This window comes from Sarcophilus harrisii, chromosome 3 (genome assembly GCF_902635505.1).
Source record: "Sarcophilus harrisii chromosome 3, mSarHar1.11, whole genome shotgun sequence".
In the NCBI taxonomy this organism is placed as follows: domain Eukaryota; kingdom Metazoa; phylum Chordata; class Mammalia; order Dasyuromorphia; family Dasyuridae; genus Sarcophilus; species Sarcophilus harrisii.
Window position 1 is genome coordinate 204,300,583 of NC_045428.1, and position 27,779 is coordinate 204,328,361.

A 27,779-nucleotide genomic window follows, 5' to 3' on the forward strand; every position below is an offset into this window, starting at 1 on the left:
CACTGACATATTGTTGATGAATCAATAAAATGAAAATCATTCTACAAAGGAATTTGGAATTATTCAAATAAAGTGATAAAAAAAGTCCATACTTTGACCCAAAAATTATACTTCTACACACCTATCCCAAGTGGGTCACTGATTTAAAAAAAAGATTTTTATTAGCACTTTTTTTGTGGTAACAAAATACTAGAAATAAAGAAGAGTCCAGTTGATTGGGAAATTGTTAAAATATGCTACATAAATATAATAAACGATTACTATGCTACAAGAAAGGATGAAGATGATGAATAAGGAAAAAGTGCAAAAAGATTTACATGGAATGACACAGTGAAGGAAAAAAAGTGAGGGGAGAGGGAAAGAACATACGAGTCAATTATGTTGTTATTGTTACTAAACAAAAAAGAACAACTCCTAAAAAACATTCATTTTCAATGAATGTACAAAGTACAAGCTTGACCCCAAAGAAGATATGTGAGAAAACATTTGTCCCAATTCCTTTGCATAAGTGGGGTTCACATTAGTATAGAATACCTAAATTATTGTGAGATAGTTTTAGATGCATTGGTCAATTTTACTGGTCCCCTTCCCCCCTTTCTCTTTAAAATTCTTTATTATGTGAAATAGATATCTAGAAGCGAGAAGGGAAATTTAGGCAATGTAAAAAAAAAAAAAAAGATTAGGATAATTTATTTTAAAAATATAAAGTAGGAAGAGAGCATCAAAAGTCTTTATTACTTATCTTGTTTTAATATAGTGGTGCCCGCAGGGGGACAGGAGTTACCTACTTTCTGTACTAAATGACCTCAGACTGCTGTGCTTTTAGTTCTTCTGCTCTCATCACTCAGGTGTCAGCAGTTACGACTTCTCATTATTTGTTTCCTATCTACATACAGTGTGTTGGAAAGTCATTAGCCAAGCTTAATAGAGTCTGAACCTTCCTATGAAGTTAACTGAATAATAGTAATAGCTAATATTTAATAGTGCTTAATGTTTCCAAAGTGACTTATAGAGAGTATCTTATTTGATCTTCACTATTAGCCTAGAAGAAAAATATTATAGACATTGTTAGCCCCAGTGTATAAATGTCAAGTGACTTGTGATAAAGTAGCTTGTTCTTAGTTACCAAGTAGTATACTATGACCAGTGGAACTTGAGTCTAGATATATTGTCATGCTAAATATATTATACTTTCCACCACACCATCACTGAGTTTCATGGTCTTTAGTCCTGCGATTTTGTGACAGCAAGTCACTCCCAGGCCTTTCTGCCAGAAGCCTGACCCCTAGTTAAGTGAGACGGTTTTAATAGAGCTTTTACTCCTCTCACTGGCCTCAGTGGTTAAAGATTAACCTTACAAAAACAAAATTTGAATGACTGAAAGGGATCCTAATTTTGCAAATATTCTCCATGTACCAAGTGAAAACTTAAGAATACATCACTAACACTGACTTCTAATAGGTTTTCTCAGATTAAAATTATACATTATAAATAGCATTATGCAAAAAGCTATTTAAATCTAGGTTTATTTGGAAATAAATGATGGCTTTGTAGATCAAAGTAATCATTATGATGTACTGAAATCTATATAATAAAAACTTCAATATTTGTGAATCAGCTAATTATATTGAAAAACAGCTTACAAAAGAATCCATTTTAATATTTTGAAAACTAAATTAGTCTGAGATCTTAAATATCTACAAAGATGAAAATTCTGCTCTAATACTTTAAGCTTCTGTTATTTTGTTTCAACTACATAATTTGCTATATCAAGCAGCACAGCCTCACGACTACATAACTCACAAATATCCTCACTTAGAGGAAACCTACCATATGAAAATCTGGCACCACAACTTAGGGGAGAAAAGTTTTTAAAGTAAGACAGTAACAACATAAGCATATCTAAAAAATAATAAACAAGCAAACAGGAAAAAAAAATCACAAATAAATATTAAAAACAAGAGCAGAGAACAAGATAGTTAAAAGAAATCTTTACTTTGGTAAAGCTAAAACTTCAAACTATTTTTTTTTTAAAGTCCATTATCTTCAAAGGATCAGACAAAGTGTTTGCTTTCCTTTTGCCCTAGAGAACAATAGTTTCTGGTATTATATTTTCAATGTCAAACAAATATTTGACTTTTACATTTTTAGTATTATAATTGTCATTAATAACATTTTACAAAAATGTTATTAAGGATTTATAACATCTTAAAAATCCAGGTAGGGTTTGAAGTGGAAAAAAAAAAGATGTTTTCATCATACTCTTTATCCTTCCTATAGTCTAGCAAAGTCCCGGACGTTTTCTTTATTTGTTTTTAAGAAGGTTAAGAAAGGGATAAATAAAAAAAAAAAAAAAAAAAAGTCAGGATATAAATAAAATCATGGGGGGTAGAGAACCCTCTAATTACATACAATGATCAATGTTAGTGCTATACTGCCTAAGTTAAAAGATACCTCCCCTCTTTCTAGAAGTACAATTTGTATGGAGGGAGGTTGTTGGAAGCATTTGTTGTTCTTCCACAAAGCTTTCTTCCAATGCGTCCTCAAGTTCTGTTTGTCACACAGAGCTTAAAAGGAAACTCATGCTGAAAAGGAAACAGGTTATATCTGGCAAAGACCAGATGAAAAAAATAAAGAGAGGCTCATAACCAATAAGATGGCTACCTGATGATGAAATTTTTGGCTCCAGCACCCCAGGAACAGAGTATTATAGCTATTCCTGTTCAGTCTCTTTAGCTTCTAGATTAACAGTAGTAAAATAGCATAAGGTGGGCAGAAAAAAAAAAAAGGGAAAAGGCTACTAAGAATCACAGAGTTTTAAAATACTCAATACACAAGAATTTAACTATTAGTATTCTATATGTAACAAATGAGTGGATCATGTAAGTGAAGGTTTTTAATTCTGACCATCTCAACATTAAACTATAATACAAGAGAAACTTCAGGTCCAGTTTTTCTGTGGAAATTTAAAGTTCTAAGGAGCTGATGGAATCGATTATCTCACATTTAGTAATGCTCATAAGTGGTTGCAAAAAGGCCAACATGGAAATAAATTTTAAAACACTTCATGATTAACAGTGGAGACACTATTTTTAGATTTTTAATATCACTGTCCCACATATACTGCATAAGCACATAGAAATTAGACTGAAGAAAATAAGTGTGAAAGAGGACAGGTGTACAAGGAGCTATATGGAAATGTATTGGAATAACCATTTTCAAGGTACTATTTTACCATTTTCAAAGTACTTCAAAAATGATAAGACCCCCAAAGCATGTGTGTATGTATATGTGTATGTGTATACACACACACACACACACACAATGTTATATATACATATATACAGCATGATATATATATATATATATATATATATATATATATACACACACATATATACATATATATAGTTACATATCATGTTTAACATATATTGGACTATTGTCATCTAGGGAAGGGAGGGGAAAATTTCAACACAAAATTTTGCAAGGATTAATGTTGAATTATCCATTCATGTGCTTTGAAAAATAAAAACCTTTAATTTAAAAAAAAAAGAAAAAAATATTGGATATGATTTATCCAATATCACAAAAAATGTTATAAAACATAATAAATATGAATAAAGTATGATCAGAACAAGTTACAGGCTATTATATTCATACAGTGACAGTAAGAGCTAAATCTCTGGACAGCTTGGGCACACCATTAGTATCCAAGCAATATCAAGGAACTGAAAGGAAGGCACACGATATGTTAAGTGTTAAGTACCCAGTAACAAATTAATGAGAGGATCGAGAACAGGCAAGTATATATGGGTTACCACTAGGCATTAAGAGAAACATACATGTGAGTAAAATCACAAATGTATTTGCATACTGTCTGAAAACAAAGTACAAGTATTTTTTTTATTTATTGAAAAAAGTAAAAATCAGGGGGAAAAAGTAAGGTGTTACTGGAGGCTGATGCATTCAAGAATTGGGGAGCTAGTTGATAAAGTTACCAAAAAAAAGAATAACTTCCCTTCACTCTCTAACCTCCCACCTAAGAACTATTTCTGAAGTCCTTTTTTCCCCAGCCCACTGCCAAACGGTCACATGAAAATGTCTCCATTTGACATGAAAATAAATATGAAAAATAGCTTCATTTATAAAATTCCACAATTTTACAACTAACTTTTCAGGAATTTATCAATTCTGTAAAAGCACACAGAGATACTTTCCACAAATGCTTTGAATGAATTGATAACATAAGAATTGTGCAGTGCAAACAAATTCCCTCAAAAAACAAATGGAAAAAAAAAAAACCAGTAACAAAAAATCCAACCCTTCTCAAGTCCCTAGAAATAACATTTGAATTCTGTTTATAGGCATTATTTCCACAGTTCTATATTTTAATTTCTGTCAAAGATCGAGTTCATGGAAACAGACAGCTTTATTTCCTTTGAAAATTGGCTTAATAGAGAAATCTCTTATAACTAAAAATAGCCCTAATTAGCAGCTTGCAGCATAGCTGATATATCGTGAAGGCAAACCTAAAATATAATAGCCTGCCACCTTGTGTGAATGATATGCTATTGCAAATCTTTTTCTAGGGGATCTATTGGTATATTTAGCTTTCTTTCTCTACCAAATAAAACTATATGCAAGACTAAAACAAAATAAAAACTAACAATCTAGTGATACTAAATTTCATGTTGATGCCGATAAATACTACATGGATAATGATCTGGTTAGAGAGATTAACAATATCATGGTTCATTGCTTGGATTTTGATGGCTAAGAGAGAATGCAAATATTGTTTCTCTTCTGGAAAGGTTCTCCCCTCCCAGATTGATTCTTTTATGAAGGCAAGCCTCATTTTGCCTCATTTTTTACCTAGCCTTTACTGAATGGGAGTTTCCTCTGACAAACTGAGCCTCGGAAAAGATCTTAACTTTAAAATGCCAAGTCCTCCCACTGCACCCAGGGCCATCACCAGTTGGGGCAGAGGACCAACAGCCATCAAGCCAAGCTTGATTGACAGGTAGAGTATGTAATTTCAAGGACTTCTTTTTGAATTCTAATTATAGACTTCCAAAAGTACAGCAAACTAACATGAGGTCCAAGACTATTTTAACAAAATAGAAATAGCAATATCCTATTGAAGTTTAATATTTAATTTGTTTTCCTTCAAAATCCTTTGTCATTGACTTGAAAATTGTTAAAGCAGTGATGAAACATACATAAATCTTAGCACTACTGCATGGGATCTTACCTTTTGACTACTAGCTTCAGGGTCTTATGTGAACCCTTCACCAAACAAATCGCCTCCTGTCTAAATCCTGAGAGTCCTATATCATTGATGCCCACAATCTCATCTCCAGCTAGTAACTTGTCAACAGCTGCCGCTTTACTTCCTTCTTCAATCTGAAAAACAACAAATATCACATCAGTCTATTATTGTCGGATGATTAAGTAAATTAAATAGACATCCAAAAGCACAGCAAGCATTAGGGTGTTCATTCACTAGATGTTCAAAGGTTATTCTTAAAAAATAAGGAAATATGTAATTATGTTACTTTTATAATAAGTCTAAGCCAGACCTGTTACTTATCAAATGATTGTTATTTCAACCCCATACAGTAGCTTCAACAAATGAAAACCATTATTCCCCATCAAGTAGCAGCTAGGTGGTGCCATAGTGCACAGAGTGCTGGCTCTGGAATTGGGAAGACTCCAATCCTGGTTCAAATGTGACCTCAGATACTTACTATCTGATGACTCTGGGCAAGTCCCTTAACCCTGCTTGCCTCAGTTTCCTTGTCTGTAAAATGAGTTGGAGAAGGAAATGGCAAAACCCTCCTGTATCTTTGCCAAAAAACTCCAAATGGGGTCTTGAACAATCAGACACAGCTAAACAATTTAACAGCAACTAAAATTCCATATTGAATTCTCTTTCCTTTCATCAGTTTCTACCATTAGTCATTTGGGGAAAAATAAAAGGGTAGACTGTAGATTGGTCCAGTGCAAGCTATTGCCACTACTGTTGGGTCTACAACCAACATTCATTTCATTTTTCTAGCTTTTCTTTTCTACCTATTATAGCACTCACTCACACACTGCCTTGTCTGCTTGACTAACATTTGGGTATATTACTGTTGTTCACCACCATCAACCACCATTAAGTTATAAGCTTCTTGAGCATTGAGGAAAATGTCACATCTCATTTGGTGTTGAGCATCTGATAGGCCCTTATATACTCACTGGCCTGATTAATTCTTTAGAAACTCACTTCTTACACTATCCATGCCCTAGTAGAAACCATTACCTCATATCTGAACTCTTATAATAGCCTTATGGTTAGTCTCCCTTGTCTCCCAATCCATCCCCCAATCAGCTGCCAAGGGTATCTGCCTATCCCCTTGGTTCAAAAACTCCAGTGGCTCCTATTACCGAAAGGATAAAGCATAAAATCTCCTTTAAAGCTCTTCACAACCTGACTCTCCTATCTTTTGGGTCTTTTTACACCTAACCTACCTGCTTCGAATTTATTCCCGATTCCAACCTTTCTCTACTGAGTCAGTAAAGTAGAATTCCTAAAATACAGTTCCAATCATCTTGCCCCAACTATTCAACAACCCAATGGCTTCCTATTGCTGCCAAAAGCAAATACAAAACACTCCAGTTGGCATTCAAAGCCCTTCATAACCTATTTCCAGTCTTCTGCTTTACTCCCTTTACTCCCCAACACACATTCTTTGATCCAATGACAAGAGCCTCTGGGATATTCCACAAACAAGACACTCCATCTCTCAGCTCTGGATATTCTCTCTAATTCTTCCCCATAATCTCATTGGGTTCCTTTTAGGTCCCAACTAAAATTCTACCTTCTACAGAAAATCTTCCCCAATCTCTCTTAATTCTATTTTAATTATTTCATATTTATATAACATTAAGCTTTCTTTGCATATATTTGTTTGCTTGTTGTCTCCCCCAAGAGACTGTAGGCTTCTTAAGGTCAAAGACTTGCTTTTTTCCCTCTTTTTCTATCTCTAGTACTTTCCTAGCACATAGTAGGCACTTAATAAATGTTTGCTAATTGATTTAATTTTCCTCCACATATACTCTATAATCCGGGATAAGGCCTCCTTGCTGCTCCTCCCAAGACAGTTCACATCTTCATGGTCTGTCTCATGTGTCTGGAATTCTTTTCCTCTTCATTTCCATCTCCTGACTTCCCAGCTTTAAGTCTCAGCTAAAATTCTGCTTTCTACAAAAAGCCTTTCCTGGTCCCTTAACACCCTCCCCCCCCACACACACACGACTACAGTCTTCCCTCTCCAAGATTATCTCCCATTTACGCGTGTGTGTGTTTTTGTGTAACTCTTGTACCATTGCTACTTTGTGAACTATTTAAGTAAGTTAGTGTAAAATGAAAATTGCTGTGTTTTACAGTAGTGAATCTGGGAGATTAAGCAAAATGTTCTGCAGGTTATCATATTTACCTAAAACTTCTATATAATAGTTAAGTCCAAAGCAATTAAAAACATATTTCAACAAAGCAATAAATAATACATTTTAATCCTAAAAGATATACTAATAGTCTGGTATAGGTATAGATAAAGAAATTTAGTTGTTTCTCAGTGACGTCTGATTGTTTGCAACTCTGGGTTTTTCTTGGCAAAGATATTGGAATAGCTTGCCATTTCCTTCTCCAGATCATTTTATAGATGAGAAAAGTGACATAAATTGGGTTAAATGAATTGTAAACAGTCGCACAGCTAATAAATATGTAAAGTTAAGATTTGAACTTAAGAAATTGAGTCTTCTTGACTTTAGGCCCAGCACTGCATATACTGGATCACTTATCTGTCCCACAGATATAGATATGTAAACATGTGTGTTAAAAAAAACCCAAAAAACTTTTCAATCAACCTCTAGCTCTAAGAGTCTCAAGTTAAGTCCAAGATGAAAATAATGACTTTTTTTTTTTTTAATAGTTCAAAGTTTCTATCAGGACAATGTGGAACAAAGATATACTCAGACTGAAAAAACAGGATGAGTCAAAAGGACAGGATGCATCACAAGCCAAGACAAACTAAAAGATAAAACCAAGGTTTGTATCAAGGAAAGCACACATTGCTAACCATCCCTGTTCCTGTAGTGATCACAGAATAAGTTTTTGGACCATGCCCCAGGACCCTTTCTCCTCCAGGTTCTATCCCTACATCTCCAAATGTCTACATTTCTATTTGGATATTTCAACAACTCCTAAATGTGTCTAAAATTTCTTGATGGAATCCAATCTGGCCTTGAGGACAGACATAATGCCTGGCATATGGTAAAAAAAAATTTTGTAATATTTTATGAATGAAAACTGAGTTAATAACTTTTTCCTCAAAACTTATTTCCCCTCCTGTCTTCACCATACTCATGTCAATTCTCAATCTCCTTGGCCAAAAACTCGGGAGTAATTACTGTTTCTCCTCTGGTCACTCACAAAATGCAATCAATTTTTCCTTTTTATTCAATCTTGCATCTATAGCTTCCTTTGCATTTGCAATCCCACTCTAATCTAGCCCCTTTATCACTACACATCTGGATTACTAAAAGAGATTTCCTAGTTATCCAAGCCTTTTCCAGATATAGCAAAAAGAAAAAAAAAATTCACTGATTTGATGTCATACTAGTTGGGTTTAAGTTTAGTTTTCCCAATTACTACCTATATGATACTGAACAATGATAATAATAACAACAAAAGCAATAATGATAATAGTTCAAATCATTCAGCTCTTCAAAGTTTAAAATATATTATCTAATAGTAGGAACTTAATGTTTATTGGATGAATGAGTCACTTTCTTCTTGGAATTTTGATATCTGCATTCTTTTTCAAACCAAAAACATACACAATTTCCTTGTAATAAACTTAATAGAAAGAGGAAGGCTTAATTGGATTAACACATGAATAACTGGCAAAATGTGTAGGTGTATGTATCTATATACATATATATGTGTGTATATACATATATTATCTAAAAGAAAATAAATCTTATTTATAAAATAAATTAAACTAGATTATCTCTAAGGGTTCTTCTAGCTACATGATTTGATAATACTTTTATTTAAGCAATCTTGTAAATTGCTTCCTGATGAAGCTTCTAATATGAAATTGAATGCTTTAAAACCTTCAGTAGACTCCCATTTCTTCCTTAGGGTCTCTATCTAATTTCTTTTCCACTAATTTATTATCCACTACTTCCAATTCAAGTTAATAAGCAAAAACAGTCCCCACTCTCAGATCACAGTCTGATATAAGAAACAAAAATAAACAATTATATAAAGACAGGACAAATTGATCATCTCAGTTGGGAAAAACACTAAGATTAAAGAAGACTGGCAAAGTCAGAAAGAAACAAACAAATAAAAATGCATTGCTATTGTTCTTTGTGACTTCAAACTGGAGTTCTCTTGACAAAGATTCAGGATGGGTTTGCCATTTCCTTCTCCAGCTCACTTTATAGATGAGAAAACTGAGGCAAATGGTTAAATAACTTTTAAGTGTTTAAGTGCACCAGGATTACACAACTAGTAAATGTCTAAGGTAGGATTTGAACTCAAGATGAGTTTCTCAGACTACAGGCCAGGCACTCTTATCTACTGCATCACCTAGCTGGTCCAAACATATGGCCAGATGACTGCCCAAAAAAATCGCTCATTTATTCAATTTCACAAGGCATATTTAATTATTTAAGATATTGGTGACTGCTTTTAAATATTGTTTGACAATTTTAAAGTGTTTTAAATAATTAAAAATAATATAAAACATAATAATTCAAATTTAATAAATATTTAACCAATTAAGGGGGTTCATTATCAGTACCAATTGGGATCTGACTATATACTCCATATTGGTCCATAAGAGATCTTTCTTCTTCTTAATTCCTATAGTCCTTATTTAGCATATTTATCACTCATTGACACAATATTGCCTATTTATTTTCACGTACATGTCTTAATCTTCCAGCTAGACTGTAAGCTTTTTAAAGTCAGGAACCATATACAACTTATTTTCATTAACTGCCACAGTACTTAAAACAATCAAATATTCATTCTAAGTGTTCAATAATATTTATTAAAAGAATCTAGTCAAGTCCCAAGTACACCTAAGTTTAGGGCCCAAATTTTTCCAAGTTCCTAAAATTCCACATTCTCCAACCTTGGTTATGAAGATGTTATTTGAAAGAACATATAACACTTCTCTAAACCATACTTTGAACCTGAACCTACAGTTTACAGAAATATTTGAGCAGGTCTCAAATAACAAAATTCAATGCACAGAATTTCATAGGAGCAAAATAAAAATGAATAAAAAGCATTCAAATTCAAAACAACCAAAATAAAAATGTTTTGGCATAGGATAAAGCTGCTTTTCCAAATCTAGATATCAATTTACCAGTGCAATAAAAATAATGCTAGAATCTGACTTTCCTTTTGTATGTCATATATCAAACAAGTTAGAAAATATTAAATATGCTTCTACCTTTTCTCCCTCTCCCCCCCAAAAATCTAGGACTTATGAGAAGAAATACAAAAATTGGTAATGTTCACTACAGGCTCTGGGATTAGATGAGAACCTGGCATATCCAACATGAAAAAATCATAAATCTAGAATCTGACACAAGCTTTCCTTTTTCTTATACTATTAAATCACTTGGCTCATCAAGAAGCAATACCACGTACAGTGTTAAGCATCTATGGAGCACTCAAATATTTGTTGACGATGAAAACAAAGTCTGGGAAACAGGCCAAAGTCCAGAGTGGGATTTCAACATCAAGTTATTCATTCTGTACAGTACTCTGAAGAAAGCAGGGGATTTAACACCATCATTGAGGACTTATTTTAGGTAATCAAAATAAATGGAAAACATAATTAACTAAAATGTAATACTCAATTTGCTAAAGGAATTAGAATTAAGAGTCTATATCAGCACATAATTTTCTTTAAATTATTTTAAAGAAAAAAGACCTAAATCATATTAGGAAATTCACTACAATTTTAAATTTTCCTTGACCTAACCTTTATTAAATAAACATCTATAGCACAGCTACTATTTACAAGGCAATATGTACTGAGTACTTTCACTAAAAATACCCTTCAAAGATGTACAACACAATAATCTAGTACAAAGAAAAAGAGGAGGGGAGGGAAGAAAGGGAGAGAGAATTAATAAATCAACAACAAAAACCCCTTAGGAATCTAAGAAGCACTAGCACTTGAAACTATTAATTTTGTTTTCTTGACACTTAACAAATATTTGTTAAATATTTTAAATTTAATTTCTTCAGTACTTCAGTGAACCTATGAATTCATCAAGATGGTAAATTCTCCATTAGTGTTAATCAAAGCTCATTCTTTTCCCTTTCCATCCTATGAGATTCTTATCCATCTTCTCCCATTGAGCTTCCCTATTACGCATCTCTAACCAAGAAGCTAGCAATCTGTTTAATTATGTGAAATACACCTAAAAAGTTTTATTCAAATGCAGTTATCTCTTGTAAATATTTCATTTTTTTCTCCTACAACTAGGATACAAAGCTAATGCCAACTGATTGTTTAAAAATTCTTATTAGAATATTCATAAAGACTAACAAAGTTTATTATGCTCCAAAATTTCTGCTATAATTCAACATTCTTCAACTGGAACTAAAGAATGCAGAAAAAGTCTTTTAAAATCTTGGTCCTTTCACAAAATTCACTAATAAGCACTAAGTATCTATGTGCCAAGCACTGTGTGAAGCATTCAAAAGAAATAAATAATATTGCTATAATGTAAGTTAATAGAAAAGGAAACATTTATAATTTCACAGCTGATAAGTGAGTAATTTATCTGAGAGGTTAAAAAGGAGGTGGTGGTAAAAGAATGGGCCAGACTACAATAGACAGCAGGTGGCACCATTGGACTTAGACAGCTTAGTTGCTTGGAATATTTTAAAATATGGCTTAAGGAGGTGAAGAAAAAAGGAAATAAAGCACTGCTTTTAGTAGTAACAAATATTATGTCATTTGATCCTTTTAACAACCCTGGATCTATTATTATTCCCATTATATAGTTTACAATAAAATGGTGTATAAGAGCTTACAGAGGCTGAATTATTTGCCCAGGATCACAGAGCTATACTAAGTGTCTGAACACAAATTTGATCTCAGGACTTCTTAACTCCATATCAAGCTCTTTATCAACTGCATCATTTAGCTATTTATAACCATCATCTACACAATAGAAATATTATGCGGGTTACCACTGACATGATGTTCATTGTGAATTCCTTCTTCTGGATTAGGTTCCTCCCTAATCCTTTACCAACTTTCTAGATCTCATTTTCACTTCTTTCCTTCACCTGTCTCCAACCTTTAAATACAGTCCCTTCACTCACAACTTCAGCTAAACCACCTTGATCAGCCCATGTGTCCCTCACAAAATAAGGACTCTTTGTAGTTATGAAAAAAAAAAATCATGCAGTTATGTCTTACAGAATGTCTATATTGCTTTTCTCATGATGTGGAAATACATACAAAATAAATCAACTAAGTCTGTCTTTAGGATTAGTCCTTCAGAACTTTAAATCATAGATCAAAGCAGTGACTTATAGGATTTCTTGTTCAGTTTTTTTTAAGCTTTTTGGTAACCACTTGGATGTTCAATTTAGTTTAAAACTGTTAAAATGTTTTAAGGGGAGGGAGTTTACTGATCTAATTTCTTCTATGTGTGGAACTCCCAGTTTGGATAAGTAACACCTCTGTCCCTTATAGTTTAAATCAAGGGTATTTAACTATTTGCATTTCACATACAGCCCCCATAACCTAGTGAAGCTTTTATAATAAAAACAATTCCTTGAAAAATAGAATTGGTAAAATGGAAAATGAGAACAACTCCTTAAAAATAGAATTGGGTAAGAATTCTGGGAAAATGGCGGAGTAAACTGGTAAATTTCAAGCTCTCCAAATTTTCCTCCACAAATAGAAAAAATTTGTGCCTCAGGACAAATACAGACTGGTGAAAAATCAAGATGATTTGGGAGAGAACAGAGGTCCTCCTAGTACAATCCAACAAGATCTAAAGAAAGACCTGGATTAACCTGTCTGAAATGCAGATACTTCCAGACTAGCTCCACAGAAACACCAAGTGGGGAGCCCTGGGGCTAACTGATTGTGGCTGAAGTTCTCAGCAGAAACCAGAGACTTTCACCTCCTGTTTGTGGAGTCAGGGTTTGAGTCTGGAAAGACCAAGGGAACCTCAGTTGATTGGAAATGCCAGACTCAACTGTGCTGCTGAGACAGAGAAGGAACCAGCCCACCTGGTGAGTGCAGAGGCAGTGGGGCAGAAATGCTGCTGGATGCGGGCCTCTACAGGAGGGGGGAGCTCCTGGTTTGGGGTTCCAGGTCAGAGAGGAGAGCTGAAGTGAAGCCAGGGGGACCACTCCCCACCCCATGATTAGAAGTGATTATACTAATACTTCTCATGTAAAAAAAAAAAACTGCCTCTACACTGAAGAGTAAGATTCAAAAAAGAATTTAAAAATCAAGTGATATGAGAAAAACTTTAAAAAAATTAAAAATCATCCAAGAAAAACAAGATTATGAAAAAAAGGTTACTCAATTAGAAAAGGAGTTGAGTCTTAAAAAAGAAAAGTTTTTTGAAAAGTTCTTTTTTTTGAAAATTAGGACTGGGCAAGGAGAAGCCAGTGAAATTATTAAGAGACCAAGAAATAATAAAACAGATGAAATGAGAAAATAGAATAGAATATGAAGCCTTTTATAAGAAAAATGAAAATCTGGAGAACAAGATCAAGAAGAAGAAAATATAAAAATAATTGGACTGCCTTAAAGTTGTGACCAAAGAGAACCTTGATACAATAATGCAGGAAATAATCCAAGAAAATTGTCACACAGGAATATTATTGCCAAATTTCAAAAGTCCCAGATCAAAGAAAAAATTGCAAGAAATGAGGGAAAAAACAATTCAAATACACTGGAATTACAATTAGAAATGTACAAGACTTATCAAAAGCTACAATAAGACTGCAGGTCCTGAAATCATACCTAACAACAATCAAAAGATCTAGGCCTGAAGCCAAAAATATAATATCCAGCAAAATTATCTGTAAGTTTAAATGAGAAAAAAATGGACATCCAATGAACTTGTAGATTTTCAGTATTTTCTATCAACCAAGCCTGAACAGAAAATTTAACATATAAGAGCCTAATATCAAAGAAACTCGACATGGACAAAATGTTTTAATATGGGAAATGTATACTATATATTTTAAGATTCACATTAACAATATGGTAGCTCAAAAGAAAAACTGGCAGAGTTAAGGTAAAAATAGTATTCACATACAAGTGAGGTGCAGAGGAAGAACAGATACAGAAGAAGGGAAGAGGGCTTGTATTTCTGAATACCTACCCACATCAGGAGTGGCTTACATAGCACCCTCCAAAATGTATAAAGAAATAAAAGAGGAGGCATGAACGAAAGGGGAAGCAAAAGATGAGGGAAGAAAAGAAGGGAGGAATATTTGGTTGGGGGAGGTTAAGTAATAGCAAGGCAAATTATGGAGCATTATTAAAGCAAAGAGTCATTAGGGATAGGAAAAGACTGTGGGGGGAGGGGTTCTACTAAAATATATACATACTTTCTTGATCTGGTAATTATTATATATTTTGAATCCCTCGATGTTTTGCTGAACATGTGACACAATGTTGTCTTTATTTTGCTTTATTTTGTTTTGTATTCCTTTACTGTTTTTCTTTTTTTTCTTATTCTGTTTTTCCAAATAAAATAAATGTAAAAAAAAAAAAAATAGAACTGGTGAAATGGAAAAAAATCTAATTAAAAAACCCCAACTCCTTTAAAAGTACAGTCAAATTCAAAAGGAGATTAAAAAAGGGAAAAAAAAGCTAACTGGAGAAAATAATTCTCTAAAAATCAGAATTGGACAAATGAAAGTGAATTACTCAATAAGATATCAAGAATCAGTCAAACAACACTCCCCCCCAACACCCCCCCCCCCAAAAAAAAAAGAAAAAATAGAAGAAAATGTAAAATACCTCATTGGAAAAACAAATGACCTACAAAACACATTCAGGAGAGACAATCTTAAGAATTATTGGACAATCTGAAAATCACAATGAAAAAAAGACCTTGGACAACATCTTTCAAAAAATCATCAAGGAAAACTGTCCGGATGATCTTAGAAGCAGAGGGTAAAATGGCCGTTGAAAGAATTCTCTGATCTCCCCCTGTAAAGAACCCTAAAATGAAAACACCAAGGAATAATGTAGTTAAATTCCAAAATTATCAGATCAAGGAGAAAATACTACAAGCAGCCAGAAAGAAATAACTATCAAGGAGCCACAATCAGGATTACCCAGGACCTAGCAGCTTCCATTTTAAAGGATCCAAGGGCCTAGAACAGGAGATTCCAAAGGGCAAAGGAACTGAATGGCAGCCAAGAATCAACTACCCAGCAAAACTAAGGATTATCTTCATGGGGGAAAATGGACATTTAATAAAAAGGGGAATTTTCAATTATTTTTGATGAAAAGATCAGAGCTGAACATAAAATTATCTCTTCAAACACATAACTCAAGAAAAGCATAAGAAGGCAAAAAGAAAAGACAAAAAACCACTATGTTTTTTTTAAAGGTTAAAATATTTACATCTCTAAGTGGAAAGGTGATATGTGTAACTCCTGAGAACTGTTTCTTTGTTAGGGGTATACTTAGAGGGTATAGGTATAAATTGACTTTAATGTGATGATATAAAAAAGAAACCAAGTAAATCCTAAAACTTCAGAACTGGAAGAGGCTTGGAACTTCATTAGTCCTCCATTCTACCCATAAGAAAATTAAGGTCCTGAGAGTATAAATTTCTTGGAATTACTCAAGGTATTCAATGAAAACCAAGGTTTTTTGATTCCCAAGATCAATTCTCTTGATACATTGATTCTCTTAGATTTAAGACAGATAAGAGACTATAAAAGTCCCCACTCCCATTTTCGGGAGGATTTTTCTTACCTCTAGAAGATTCTTTTTAATTAAAAAAAAAATACCACTATATTCTGTGTAGGACCTAAAAACAGTCCAAGATGAAAGAAATAGAAATGTTTCCTCTTCAATCTTTCACAAACTATACATTTAAAGGAAGACAAGTATAATTATTGTGGCCCTTGAGCTGCTTAGGAAGGAACAGGTGTGTAAATGGGGAATACTTTTTCCCAAAACTCCCTTGCCATGAACTTGAAATTTCATTTGCCTTAACATGTTTCTCCTTCCCTTTAAACTCAGTATTCTTTTTTCTAATTAAAACAGAAATATTGTCATGCACAAGAAATTTAAGCCTAATCACTGGCAGTCTTAAAACAAAAATTTATCAAAGGAGTTCTTCTTCAGCATGACTCACAACCTGTATCTTACTCAGTTCTGACTAGTTAGCTTTTTAACTCACATTCCTATGCACACACAGCTTCATAAACAAAGAGGGAGAAAGTTCCAGGAAGTGCTGTGTCATTTGTTATTTGATTTCAAGGTACATGATGACATCTTGTTTTGTCTTTGAAGATTTCTACTGTTTCTGCTTCCGGTGGAAGTATATGCCTTTTTTTTTTTTTTAAATCCCTGGAATCTCTTTGGATTATCTATATGATATTCACAATGATAAGTAGAGGGAATCAGCTGTTAAGAACAAAATATTCTTCCATGGAAATAGTCATGACAACTCCAAGTCATACTCTAAACCCCCAAGATGTCCTCAAAACAATTTCTATCAGTCATATACATACACCTAAAAGAGCAGAGATCAGAGATTATTAACCTAGAGTCCGTGAATTTCTTTTCCAAAATATTTTTATAAGAATATTTCAATATAATTATCTTCATTCTAAATCCTATGCCTTTTATTTTATTCATTTAAAAAGTTATTCTGAGAACAGACCCACAGGTTTCACTCCTCAGATTGTCAAAAAAGAGCCATGATTCAAGAAATATAAAGAACTTCTGACTCAGAACACTAAAAGGTATGCCGGATTCAATGCACAGAACTTTTCTCAATATTATATGAGGAACATAGTCATGACATTCTACATTTGCTAAAATATTAATGCTTGCTATGTCTTAAAACTTTGAGCTATAAGATCAATATTTTAGTTATTAATATTATCATTTCATTATTATTATTTATTAAACAGGGACTTAATTATTTAATAGGCATAACAACTTAGTTAATTAAGCTCATTATCTTAGTAATTCAGACCATTCAATTGCCAAGTCTTCTAAATATTTTCTTGGGGTTTAGATCTGAACCTAGATATAAATCTAAACTCAGAAACTCACTAACTGTAGGTCAAAACCTCTATGCCTCAAGAATAACATCTCTCTCTCTCAGGATTGTTGAAGGGATCAAATGAAATAATATGTGTAAAATGTTTTCCCCCCTCCCTTCATTCCCACTTAATTTGAGAAGGCAAAGTATTTTAAAATAGGAAGGATAGAAAATGTTGACCCAAGGTAGAAGGTGATACAATTAACAGAAATAGATGTTAGAAAGGAACTATTACTCGCTATAGTAAGGCCCTGGATATAATTCAATAAATCTGTGATCTCACTGATGTGGGGACTCCCTTCAACAATACAGATTGCAACCCATTTCCATGTAAATAGTCTCAGATAAATAGTCCAAAATCAGCTTACTAATTCCACTTAATAAACTCAGATTTGAGTCATCAAATGTGAATATTCAGAAATACTTCACTTCCCTTTGTAACTTTTGAGAAACATGAGATTAATATAGCATGTAAATTAACTCATAGCTAAACTAGTTTTCATTAAACCTTACTCTCATCAGTAAATAAAAAGGTTAGATGTAAGATCTCTTTCAACTCTAAATCTGTAATGATCCTAGACTTATCTCTTTTGTTATTTAATCTATAAAAGTAATTCAAGTCTCCTTATATGTTCATTTTGTATTTTGAATACAGTACTTGGACACAGTGTACTACGCAGGAAATAAACTCGACTCATTCAGGAGTGTCTAATTGTGAAAGATCCTCAGGGTACTTCAGATGACAAATCAGACTCATAGCCTACTAAAAGAAAACATACATATTAAAACATTAAATAAATATTAAAATAAAATTTAGAAGGGATTGAAAACAGGAGAGAGGAAGACAGAGAAAGAGAAACACAGAGAGAGACAGACAGACAGATAGTGTATGTAATTTCCCCTAGAAGCTCCCTCCCTCTTACTAGAGAGAATGAAAGATGAACATCAAGATCCTCCATCATTTTAAGCAGATTTCTCAGGAAATCCAACTTATATAAAATTTATCCCAACTGCTTTCCAGATTTCATGATCTCCAGAAACAAAAACTCCTAAACCCTGTTCCTCTGGAGTACTTCCTTTTGCCCCCATAACCCATCTCCTCTCCTTTTCAGTGTGTTTTTTTTTTTTTGAATGTATTATCTTCCCCCACAAAAATGTAAACTCCCTGAAAGTAGGGGACTAATTTTGCCTTTATTTGTTTCCCCAGACTTAGCACAGTACCTGATACATAGTAGGCACTTAATAAATGTTTGTTAACTCTGATTTTATAAGATAATAGGATGGAGGTAAATATATAGTCAATAAGGATAACTGTGACTATCTAAATAAAATCAATATTCCTAAAATTTGAAGAGAAGCAAGTAAATGGGGAAAAAAATGAATGAAATGGGGAAAAATCAAATTTACTAAGAATAAGAACCACTGATTTCAGAAAAGCTTGGAAAGACTTATATGAACTGATGCTGAAGTAAGCAGAACCAGAGAATATTATACACAGTAACAGTAAGATTATGTGATTATCAACTGTGATGGACTTGGTTCCATTCAACAATGAAGTGATTCAAGGCAATTCCATTAGACTTGTAATAGAAAGAGCTATCTGCATGCAGAGAGAACTATGGATACTGAATGTAGATTGAAGCATAGTATTTTCACCTTTTGTTGTTGTTATTGGTTGTTTCCTTGATTTTTTTGTCTTTTGATCTGATTTTTCTTGAGCAGTGTGCATTTAGGGTTTGTTTAGAAGAATTGTATATATTTAACCTATATCGGATTGCATGTTGTCTTGGGCAAAAAAGACAAAGGAGAAGAGTAAAACAAGGTTTTGCAAAGGTGAATGCTGAAGACTTATTTTTGCATGTATTTGGAAAAATAAAATACAATTATTCAAAAAGAGTAAGAGCCATTCTCCACTGACAAAAGGTCAAAGGAAACAGACAGGTAATTTTAAAAGAAAAAAATCCAACCTATCAAATAGTTATATAAAAATCTTCTAAATTACTCATGCTTAGAAAAATGCAACAACTCTAAGGTCTCACTTCATATTTATCAAATTGGCAAAAGTGACAAAAAAAGAAAATTACAAATGTTGGGGGGTTGTGGCAAAGCAATACACTGCTGGTGAAGTTGAGCATTAAACCAGCTATTATGAAAAACTGTTTGGAACTCTGTACCCAAAATCACCAAACTGTGCATATTCTTAACTAAGTGATAACAGTAATAATCCCATACCCCAAAAGAGAGTTTTCCTTGTAGATGGTAAGATCCTCCAGATGCCCACATTCACCTGTGAGATGGTGCTGACTGCAGCAACCCCTAAGACAATGCAGAACTGCCTGCAAACTCAAAGGAGTTTGGATTCTTCACATAAAACCAAATGATTTTTGCCCAGATTTTGACAAGTACTTGGATGAATCCCCCAAAGACTATGTTTATTAGTACTTAATATAAGTACAAACATTACAGACAAACAATGATGTGGGTCAAGATCAGAAAAAAAAGAAAGGGGTCTATATTGCTTCCAAGAAAGCACAAAGTTCTTTTTATGATAAACTTCCCATGAAAGCAAAAGTTCTTTTTAAAACTAACATTTTGCCTGTATTGTTAACTGATGTCAAGGTATGGAATACCATTGTCTCAATAGGACTAAAGATGAGCATCACAAGGACGGCAACAGATTAGTTCATATTGGGTATAAGTAATCTGTGGCATATAACAAATAAACAAACAAAAAGAACATTCAAAAAGACCAGTAGTAAAAGAATGCAAAGTCCTTGAGGGCACTCTTACTTCACTGAGCACAAGCAATAAAGGTAACCATTTTGCCTTTTTCTAACCCTTCCTTTGACTTATTCTATCATCCATTTTTAATTTTTTTTTTTTTAAAGGAAGGGATAGATTGGGATTCCCCATTGCTGGAGGAAATTCGCTTGACTATCTGAGAGATCTTTAGAGCTAATGTGATGTTGTTCCTGTTCTGGTCCTGGTCAATTGTTTTGTGTTTCTACTTCTCTAATTTTATTTCTTCCTTTATGTCCTAGAAAATCCATTTTTCCTGATGCTTTTTGGATTTTGTACTTACCTTCTTTGTTGGTGACTGGTCCCTTTTTGTATTTCTAGCACTTAACACAGTACCTGGCACAAAGTAGATGCTTAATATATGTTTATTGATTGACTTAATTGAGGAATAACAGGTGATCAACTAATGTGTTCCACTGCTATGCTCAAGACATCAAAAGATACAGTAAGAAAGACCTTCAGCATATTGGGTGAACCCTCTCTGGTAAATATATGGAAGGTAGTGGACATGAGTTACACAGAAATGGCAGTTTTGAATGGATGAGTCTAAATACAGACTCAAACATGCTATGTTGTGCTTTTTTTTTTTTTTATGAGTCTTCTTGTACAAAATGACTAATATGAAAATGTTTTACATGATTGCACATGTATAAGCTATATCAGATTACTTATTGTCTCAAGGGAAAAGGAAGAGAGGGAGGGATAGAATTTAGAACTCTCATTTATAAAAAGTGTTTTAAAAAGAATTGTTTTAACATAATTGGGGAAAATAAAATATTATGGTAGGAGTTTTTGGCATGGTGGTTGTCTTTTTGGTTTTTTAAAGAAACAGATAGATTGGGATTCCCCACTGCTGGAAGAAATTCTCCAATCAATGAGATCACAGATTCATTTGAGTATCTGACAAATGTTTAAAGTCAATGTAATGTAGGGCTATTTCTTGCTTAGTTACATACCATTTACAAACATTCAGTTACACACTAATGTTTCTTTTAAATCACAATAAGAACCAAGTTTACAAGTAGATTATCTTTCTAACATTTTAAAAATTAAAACTTTTGATATATTTTATAAAGAGCAGCTATTTATACAGTCCCCAGCACCACATTTAAAGACCAATCCCATTTCCAGTTCAATGAGTAAGTACTTAAGGTAAGCATCCTGCCCTTTTCCAACCCTTTCTTTGACTTGCTACTAATGCTTGCAGTATTCCTGGTCCACTGATTTCTGTCTCTACCCTTTGCATATTATTGCCTTCTTGCTCCAGGTTACTTCTTAGATACCCTTTTCTCCAGGTGCTTCATGGTCACTTTTATTTACCTTCCTACTTGGTTCTGGCTCACTATCATGTTCAAATGACTCTCTCTCATCCCTGTGTTTGTCAACTAGCCCCATATTTAGAGTATTATGTCTTGAAACTCAAGCCTTGGCCTCTCGATCAGCAAACAGAAGACTCAAAGACTTATCATAAGCCCTTACACTTGACAGAATCAATTTCAACAGAGTAGCCATACTCCCATACTAGCTCACAGAAGCTTAATTAACCCCATCACTCCTCTGCTTTCATGGTCTTTTTGAGAATAAAGGACAAATAATAACTAGCACTTATATGGTAGACCATGGTGGGACTTGGGAAACAGGAAAACCTGAATTTGAATCTGGTTTCAGATACTTATGATACTAGATACTAGGTGATGCAGGCCAATCTTTCAACCTCTGCTGACAGTTTATTCAACTGCAAAATAAGGAAATAATAGCTCCTACCTCACAAGATTGTGAAGCGAATATGAAAATTGATATGTGTGTGTACACATATATATATATATATCATATACACGACGCATATACACATATATATTTCCCTTTGCAAACACTGAGGCAGTTTTCATTATTGTTATCATCAGCATCATCTCAGAAGACCTGGATCTGAATACTAATTCTGACTAGCTGTGATTTTGAACAAGATCTAATTTCCTTAAAATTTGAGTTTTCTCAGCTAGGAAAAAAAAACAACAACTGGTAGAGCAGATAATCCTACTCTATCCACTTTCAGGGCTGTTTTGAGGATTAAATATTGTTATGTAAAGGCAATATTTAAACTATGAAACATCATGCAAATACATGAACATACATAAACGGATATGTAAAGAGCTTTGCAAACTTCAAAGTACCAAATAAATGCCAGTTATTTGTCCTTTGTTCGCAGAAGCTCAAGGAAGGGCTGTGCAAAGTCAACAGCCTCACTTTCTCTTTCAGAGCCATTTAGGTCTAGGGGCAAGATAGAGATCAAGACAACTAAAGATGTCCCTGAATGAAATAGAGCAATGAACAGAAATGCTAGTTATTATTTTTAGCAATACATCTGTGATAGTGCTCCACCCTTAACACCATAACACAGTAGTTTCCTGCCAAGAATGTTTTTGGAAGCCTCTCAATATTTGAACATCAGGTACAGATCACATTTATTCCCTTATCTCCCCCGTTCCACTAATCTTTTGCAAGTAGGGGACATTTAAAATTTCAGGAGTTTGTAATTTAGGAAGTGATTCTATTAGGTATAGTTATTAGCTTTTCCTGCCACAAACACCCCAATTCTATAAAACAAGATAATGATAAAAACTACTGCTACACAGCTCAACTTACATTTCTTTTTGAATTTCATGTGAATTTGATAGTGCCAGTAATATACCCATTGTAAAGAAGAGGAAATAAGCTCGTACATGTTAAAAAAAAAAAATTGGACTCCAGTATCAAAGTAATGATGTATACAGATCTGTATATGTCCATCAATTATGTCAACTACATATTAGAATGTGTTGCTCAAACACGAAATATAAGAATATCCCCAAAAATATAACTCATAGTAAAATGGCAGGGGATCATGAACTCTGCATAGAGGTACTAATTTCAGTGTCAAGAAAACACTTTACATTAAAATGGGAGGTTGTCAATTCAAATGACTTTTTATAGCATTAACATACATTATGAGAAATTCCATATTAAATTTTAAAACCTCTAGCCTTTTTTAAAAATCATATTTCTACCTGTCAACTTGCTCATTATATGTATTAACTGGAAAAATGACAAACTCTGTAGACCTCGTTTCATCATTTGTAAAATGAAGAATTGCATAATAACATTTGGCAAGGATGAAAAAAAAAATGTACAAAAATATTTATAGCAGATCTTTTTGTTATGGTGGAGGAGATATTGAAACTAAGAAGGTGTCCAATTAGTGAGGAATAGCTAAATAAATTATGGTATATGAATACAATATAATGGCAGCTAGGCAGTGTAGTAAAAAGCCCACTGGACCTAAGAGTATAGAAAGTTTATTGTTGGGTCATTTTAATCATGTCTTTATAATCCCATTTGGAGTTTTCTTCAAAAATACTGGAATGTTTTGAGGTTTCTTACTCCAGCCCATTTTATAGATGAGGAAACTAAGGTAAATAGGGTCCCCCAACTAGTGTGTGAAGTTATATACATTCCATATACAAGGACTGGATAAAGACATAGAAGGGTTCTTAACCTAGTATCCATGAAATTCTAAGAGGTCTATGAATAGATTTCCTGAATTTCATGAACTTGGATAGGGGAGGAAAAGTTACATCTTTATTTAAACTAATTCATAACTAAAAACTTAATACTTTACATTGTTGGTAGAGTTGTAAAATAAATAATCCAACCATTCTGTAGAGCAATTTGGAACTATGCCCAAAAGCTTTTCAAACTGTGCATCTTCTTTGATCTAGCAATATCTCTACTAGGTCTGTATACCAAAGAGATCATAAAAAAGGGGAAAAGACCCATGTGTGCAAAAATGTTTGTGGCAGCCCTTTTTATAGTGGCAAAGAACTAGAAATTGCGTGTTTCCAGCTGAGGGATGGCTGAATAAGTTATGTTATATGAATGTTATGGGGTATTATTGCTCTATAAGAAACAATCAGCAGGATGATTTCAGAAAGATCTGGAGAGACTGAAGAACTGATGCTAAGTGAAGTGAGTAGAACCAAGAGAACATTGTATACAGCAACAGCAAGATTATGTGATGATCAATTCTGATGGACATAGCTCGTTTCAACAATGAAATGATTCAGGCCAATTCCAATAGACTTGTGACGGAGAGAGCCATCTGCATCCAGAAAGAAGACTGTGGGGACTCAATGAATCACAACATAACTATTTTCACTTTTTTGTTGTTGTTTGGTTTTTTTTCCCTTTTTGATCTGATTTTTCTTATGCTGTATGGTAATTGTGGAAATATGTTTAGAAGAATTGCACATGTTTAACCTATATAACCTCTAGAGAGTGGAGTGAGGGGAAGTGAAGGAGAAAAATTTGGAACACCAAGGTTTTACAAGGGTGAATGCTGAAAATTATCTTTGCATAGATTTTGAAAAATGAAATGCTATTTTTTTTTTAAATAATGTTTTCTTGAATTATAAACATAGGCAATAAACATTATTTTAAGCAGGGGTCCAGAAGCTTCATGCTAGTGCCAAAGGGATTCAGGATACAAAAAAAGATTCTATAGTATCTATCCTAAGTAGCAAAAACTGCTTCATTTTCATGGTTTAGCTTTTAGATCTCCAATTAAGATAACTGAATACACATCTAAACTTCAGACATTATGCAGGAAGCTGGTTAAGAGCTCTGTTTTTGCCTCCCAACTACTTAATACAGTGCCTTGAACATAATCATTAATAAATGTCTAATGAGTATAGGACTTACATAATGGGGGTTGGAGTAGACATAGAGACAGAGAATGAACAAGACAGTGCTCAAATGAGTATAGGAATCGAAACACATAGGAATCTGAAAACAGTTTCTCTATCATCTCTCTTCTATTTAGACAGTATTTTGCAATGCAAAAAATAATGGTTTCAAACATTTAAATATCAAGTGATTGTGAAATCTAAAATAATCGCTATCAATTTAAAACTTATGCTTTACCAGTGTTATCTCATTTAAACTTGGCAACACCTCTATGTCATTACTATCATCTTGATATTCTAGTATTACTATCATCTGCATTTTACAGATGAGAAAACTCAGGCTAATAGAAATTAAATGACTAGCTCAAGATTACATTGGCAAATTAGCATTCTACCCTTTGTGTTACCTAGTTCTAAGGAAAAGAAATCCAGATTACATTCATGGGTTTGGGGGTCACCTTGTCTCAGTGGTTATCATATATCTGACCTGGGGAAAAAAAAAAACAGAAAAGGTGCAACCCTTTTGGGGAAGAGCATTTGAGCAAGAATGCCATTAATCTGGAGGCACAGAGATTCCCATTATTCATACCATGATCTCTTCTGAATTCTCTTTGTTTTGTTTTGGAGACTGGGGGTGGGGAGAGGAGATGCAGATAAAAGAAAAGAAAGTTATAGCCAAAATATTTCAAGAAACAATAAAATAGATCATTAGTATTTTTTTTATTTTTATAATTTTCAAAGTGAAAGAACATTTTGAGAATTGTCATGAAATTAAGGGAAAGGAAGAATCACTACTAAACAATAGAACCCATCTGTATTTTTCTGGCTACCATGGCTAATTATTTATAATAGAGCATTATTCAGTCTATGATTAACAAAGAAAAACTGCTGGTTTTTTTTTTAAGAGAATACTTCCCTCATGAAATCTGAGCGCATATTTAAAAGTCAATTTAGTTAAACTTATTCCACTTATTTTAATGTATTCATAGTTTTCCTTAAGTATGCATCTTTTAAAAAATTTTCTGAGGAACACTAGTGCTAATCTCACCATCAAATTTCTCTCATTTCTCTTCTTCTCTCTTCCTCCCCTCTCCTTTTTTTATCCATATAGTTTAATTTCCTTTATATATTAAAATTTTCCATAGTCTTTAAAACGTGCTTTTCCAACTTAGCTTCATAGTCTAACCTTCCAGCCAAGCTAGAATACTTGTCACAAATCCAAATTACCAGCCCCATACATTAAGCACCTACTGTATGGAAGGTTCTGTGCCGGAAGTGGGGGACATAAATGTAAAATAAGTCAACATAAATGTAAAATTGCTGTAGGGGCTTCATATCTCTTAGATATGGATAGATCTATTATATCATTTACTCAAAACTACTCTCATAATGCTAGGTCTAGATTCCTGGAGACGTACCACTACTACAAATTCTCTCAAGGTCATAGGAATAATATTATTGAGGGGAAATGTTCTCCCTGCTCATGGTTCTGATGCCCTCTGCTCTCTGTTGCATTTCTATTTACACAAATTAGCCATCCATAACGATGACATTTTTAGATCTTAAACATAACCATTTCCTTAGCACTAAGATGAATAAATAATAACCTTGCAAGCAAAGACCAATAACAGAAAAAAAATATCTTGAAACACACATAATTTGTATTACAATCTCTCAACAAGATACCTGGTCTCTGTAGAGAAGAGGGAGTACACATTTACGGGAAACTAGCATAGAAAATAGTGAACAGAAAACCCAAAAGCTCAGTCAAAGCAAGTCTGTCCTGAAAGATGTTTATACCATTGATGCATTCTGGAACATCTGTACCACATTAAGCCACTAATTTTTGTCCTTGGTTCCTCACTGTCCAGATGAGCAAATCCTTTCAATACCATACTTCAACTATTATTTCAATGCAATTTTAATAATCACACTTTTTGAAAATATTTCCTCTTAGTTTGAATAGTAAAAAGTTCTCTTCATGCCAGAAAAATGTAAAATTCATCAGGTTGGGTATCTATAGGAGATATAAATCATCCCATCCAACAATTCACTCATCAGGCCACTTCAAGAATGCATCAGGCTGCTGCACTGTCCAATGAGAATAGATGTCCCAGTAAACAGCTCAGGTTAACTCTCTGGGTAAAACCAACCAGCCTAACCAGCTCTTCAGCAAAGTAGCAGCAATATCTTCCTTCTGCTTTTCTATCTCAAACCAGAGAGGAGATTTAAAAAAAAAAAATAGTAACTTTTAAAATTTTAATTCTCTTAATCTCAAGGCAAACAACAGGCAAACAGCTGAAACCAATTCACCCAGTTGAGAATTTACAGGCAAAATTTTCCTGTCAATTGCTTGCCTCTTCAAATACTTACAATTAAGGGCTGCTTTAGCCCCTTGATGTTTCCTCTTTTTATCAGGTTCTTCAGTATCTTTAACATAAAAGCCCCAGATTACCCTTCTTATCTCCTATAAATATGTAAATGTATATAGTACATTAATGTATATTCAGAGCCTCTGGCTCTCAGTTATTCACCTTTCACTTAAAATGACAAATCTCAGGGCAGCTAGGTGGATAGAACACCAGCCCTGAAGTCAGGAGGGCCCAAGTTCAAATGTAACCTCAGACATTTAACACTTCCTAGCTGTGTGACCCTGGACAAGTCACTTAACCCCAATTTCCTCAGCAAAAAAAAAAAAAAAGAAAAAATGATTCTCTCCCTCCCACTTCCCCTTCTCCACTAAAAATTAAAAACGAAAGAAAAATCTTGTACAGATTAATACATTTAAGCAAAACAAATTCACATGAAGTCCAAATATTTATACATGTATTTTAGGAGCTTTTATAAAATGAAAATTCTTTTTTCTACTTTCATTTATCAATGTTCATCTATAAAAAAGCA

The 27,779-nt window shown here is 33.6% G+C and overlaps 1 protein-coding gene across 2 annotated transcripts in view; it reads right to left on the minus strand.

Moving 5' to 3' along the window:
• Positions 1-27,779, minus strand: part of SHROOM2 (shroom family member 2) — a 226,178-nt gene that overhangs the window by 118,481 nt on the left and 79,918 nt on the right. For both annotated transcript variants that reach the window (XM_012546104.3, XM_023500341.2), the window contains exon 2: positions 5,255-5,406. In XM_012546104.3, the coding sequence (XP_012401558.1) occupies positions 5,255-5,406 (152 nt within the window). The remainder of the gene's footprint in view (positions 1-5,254; positions 5,407-27,779) is intronic.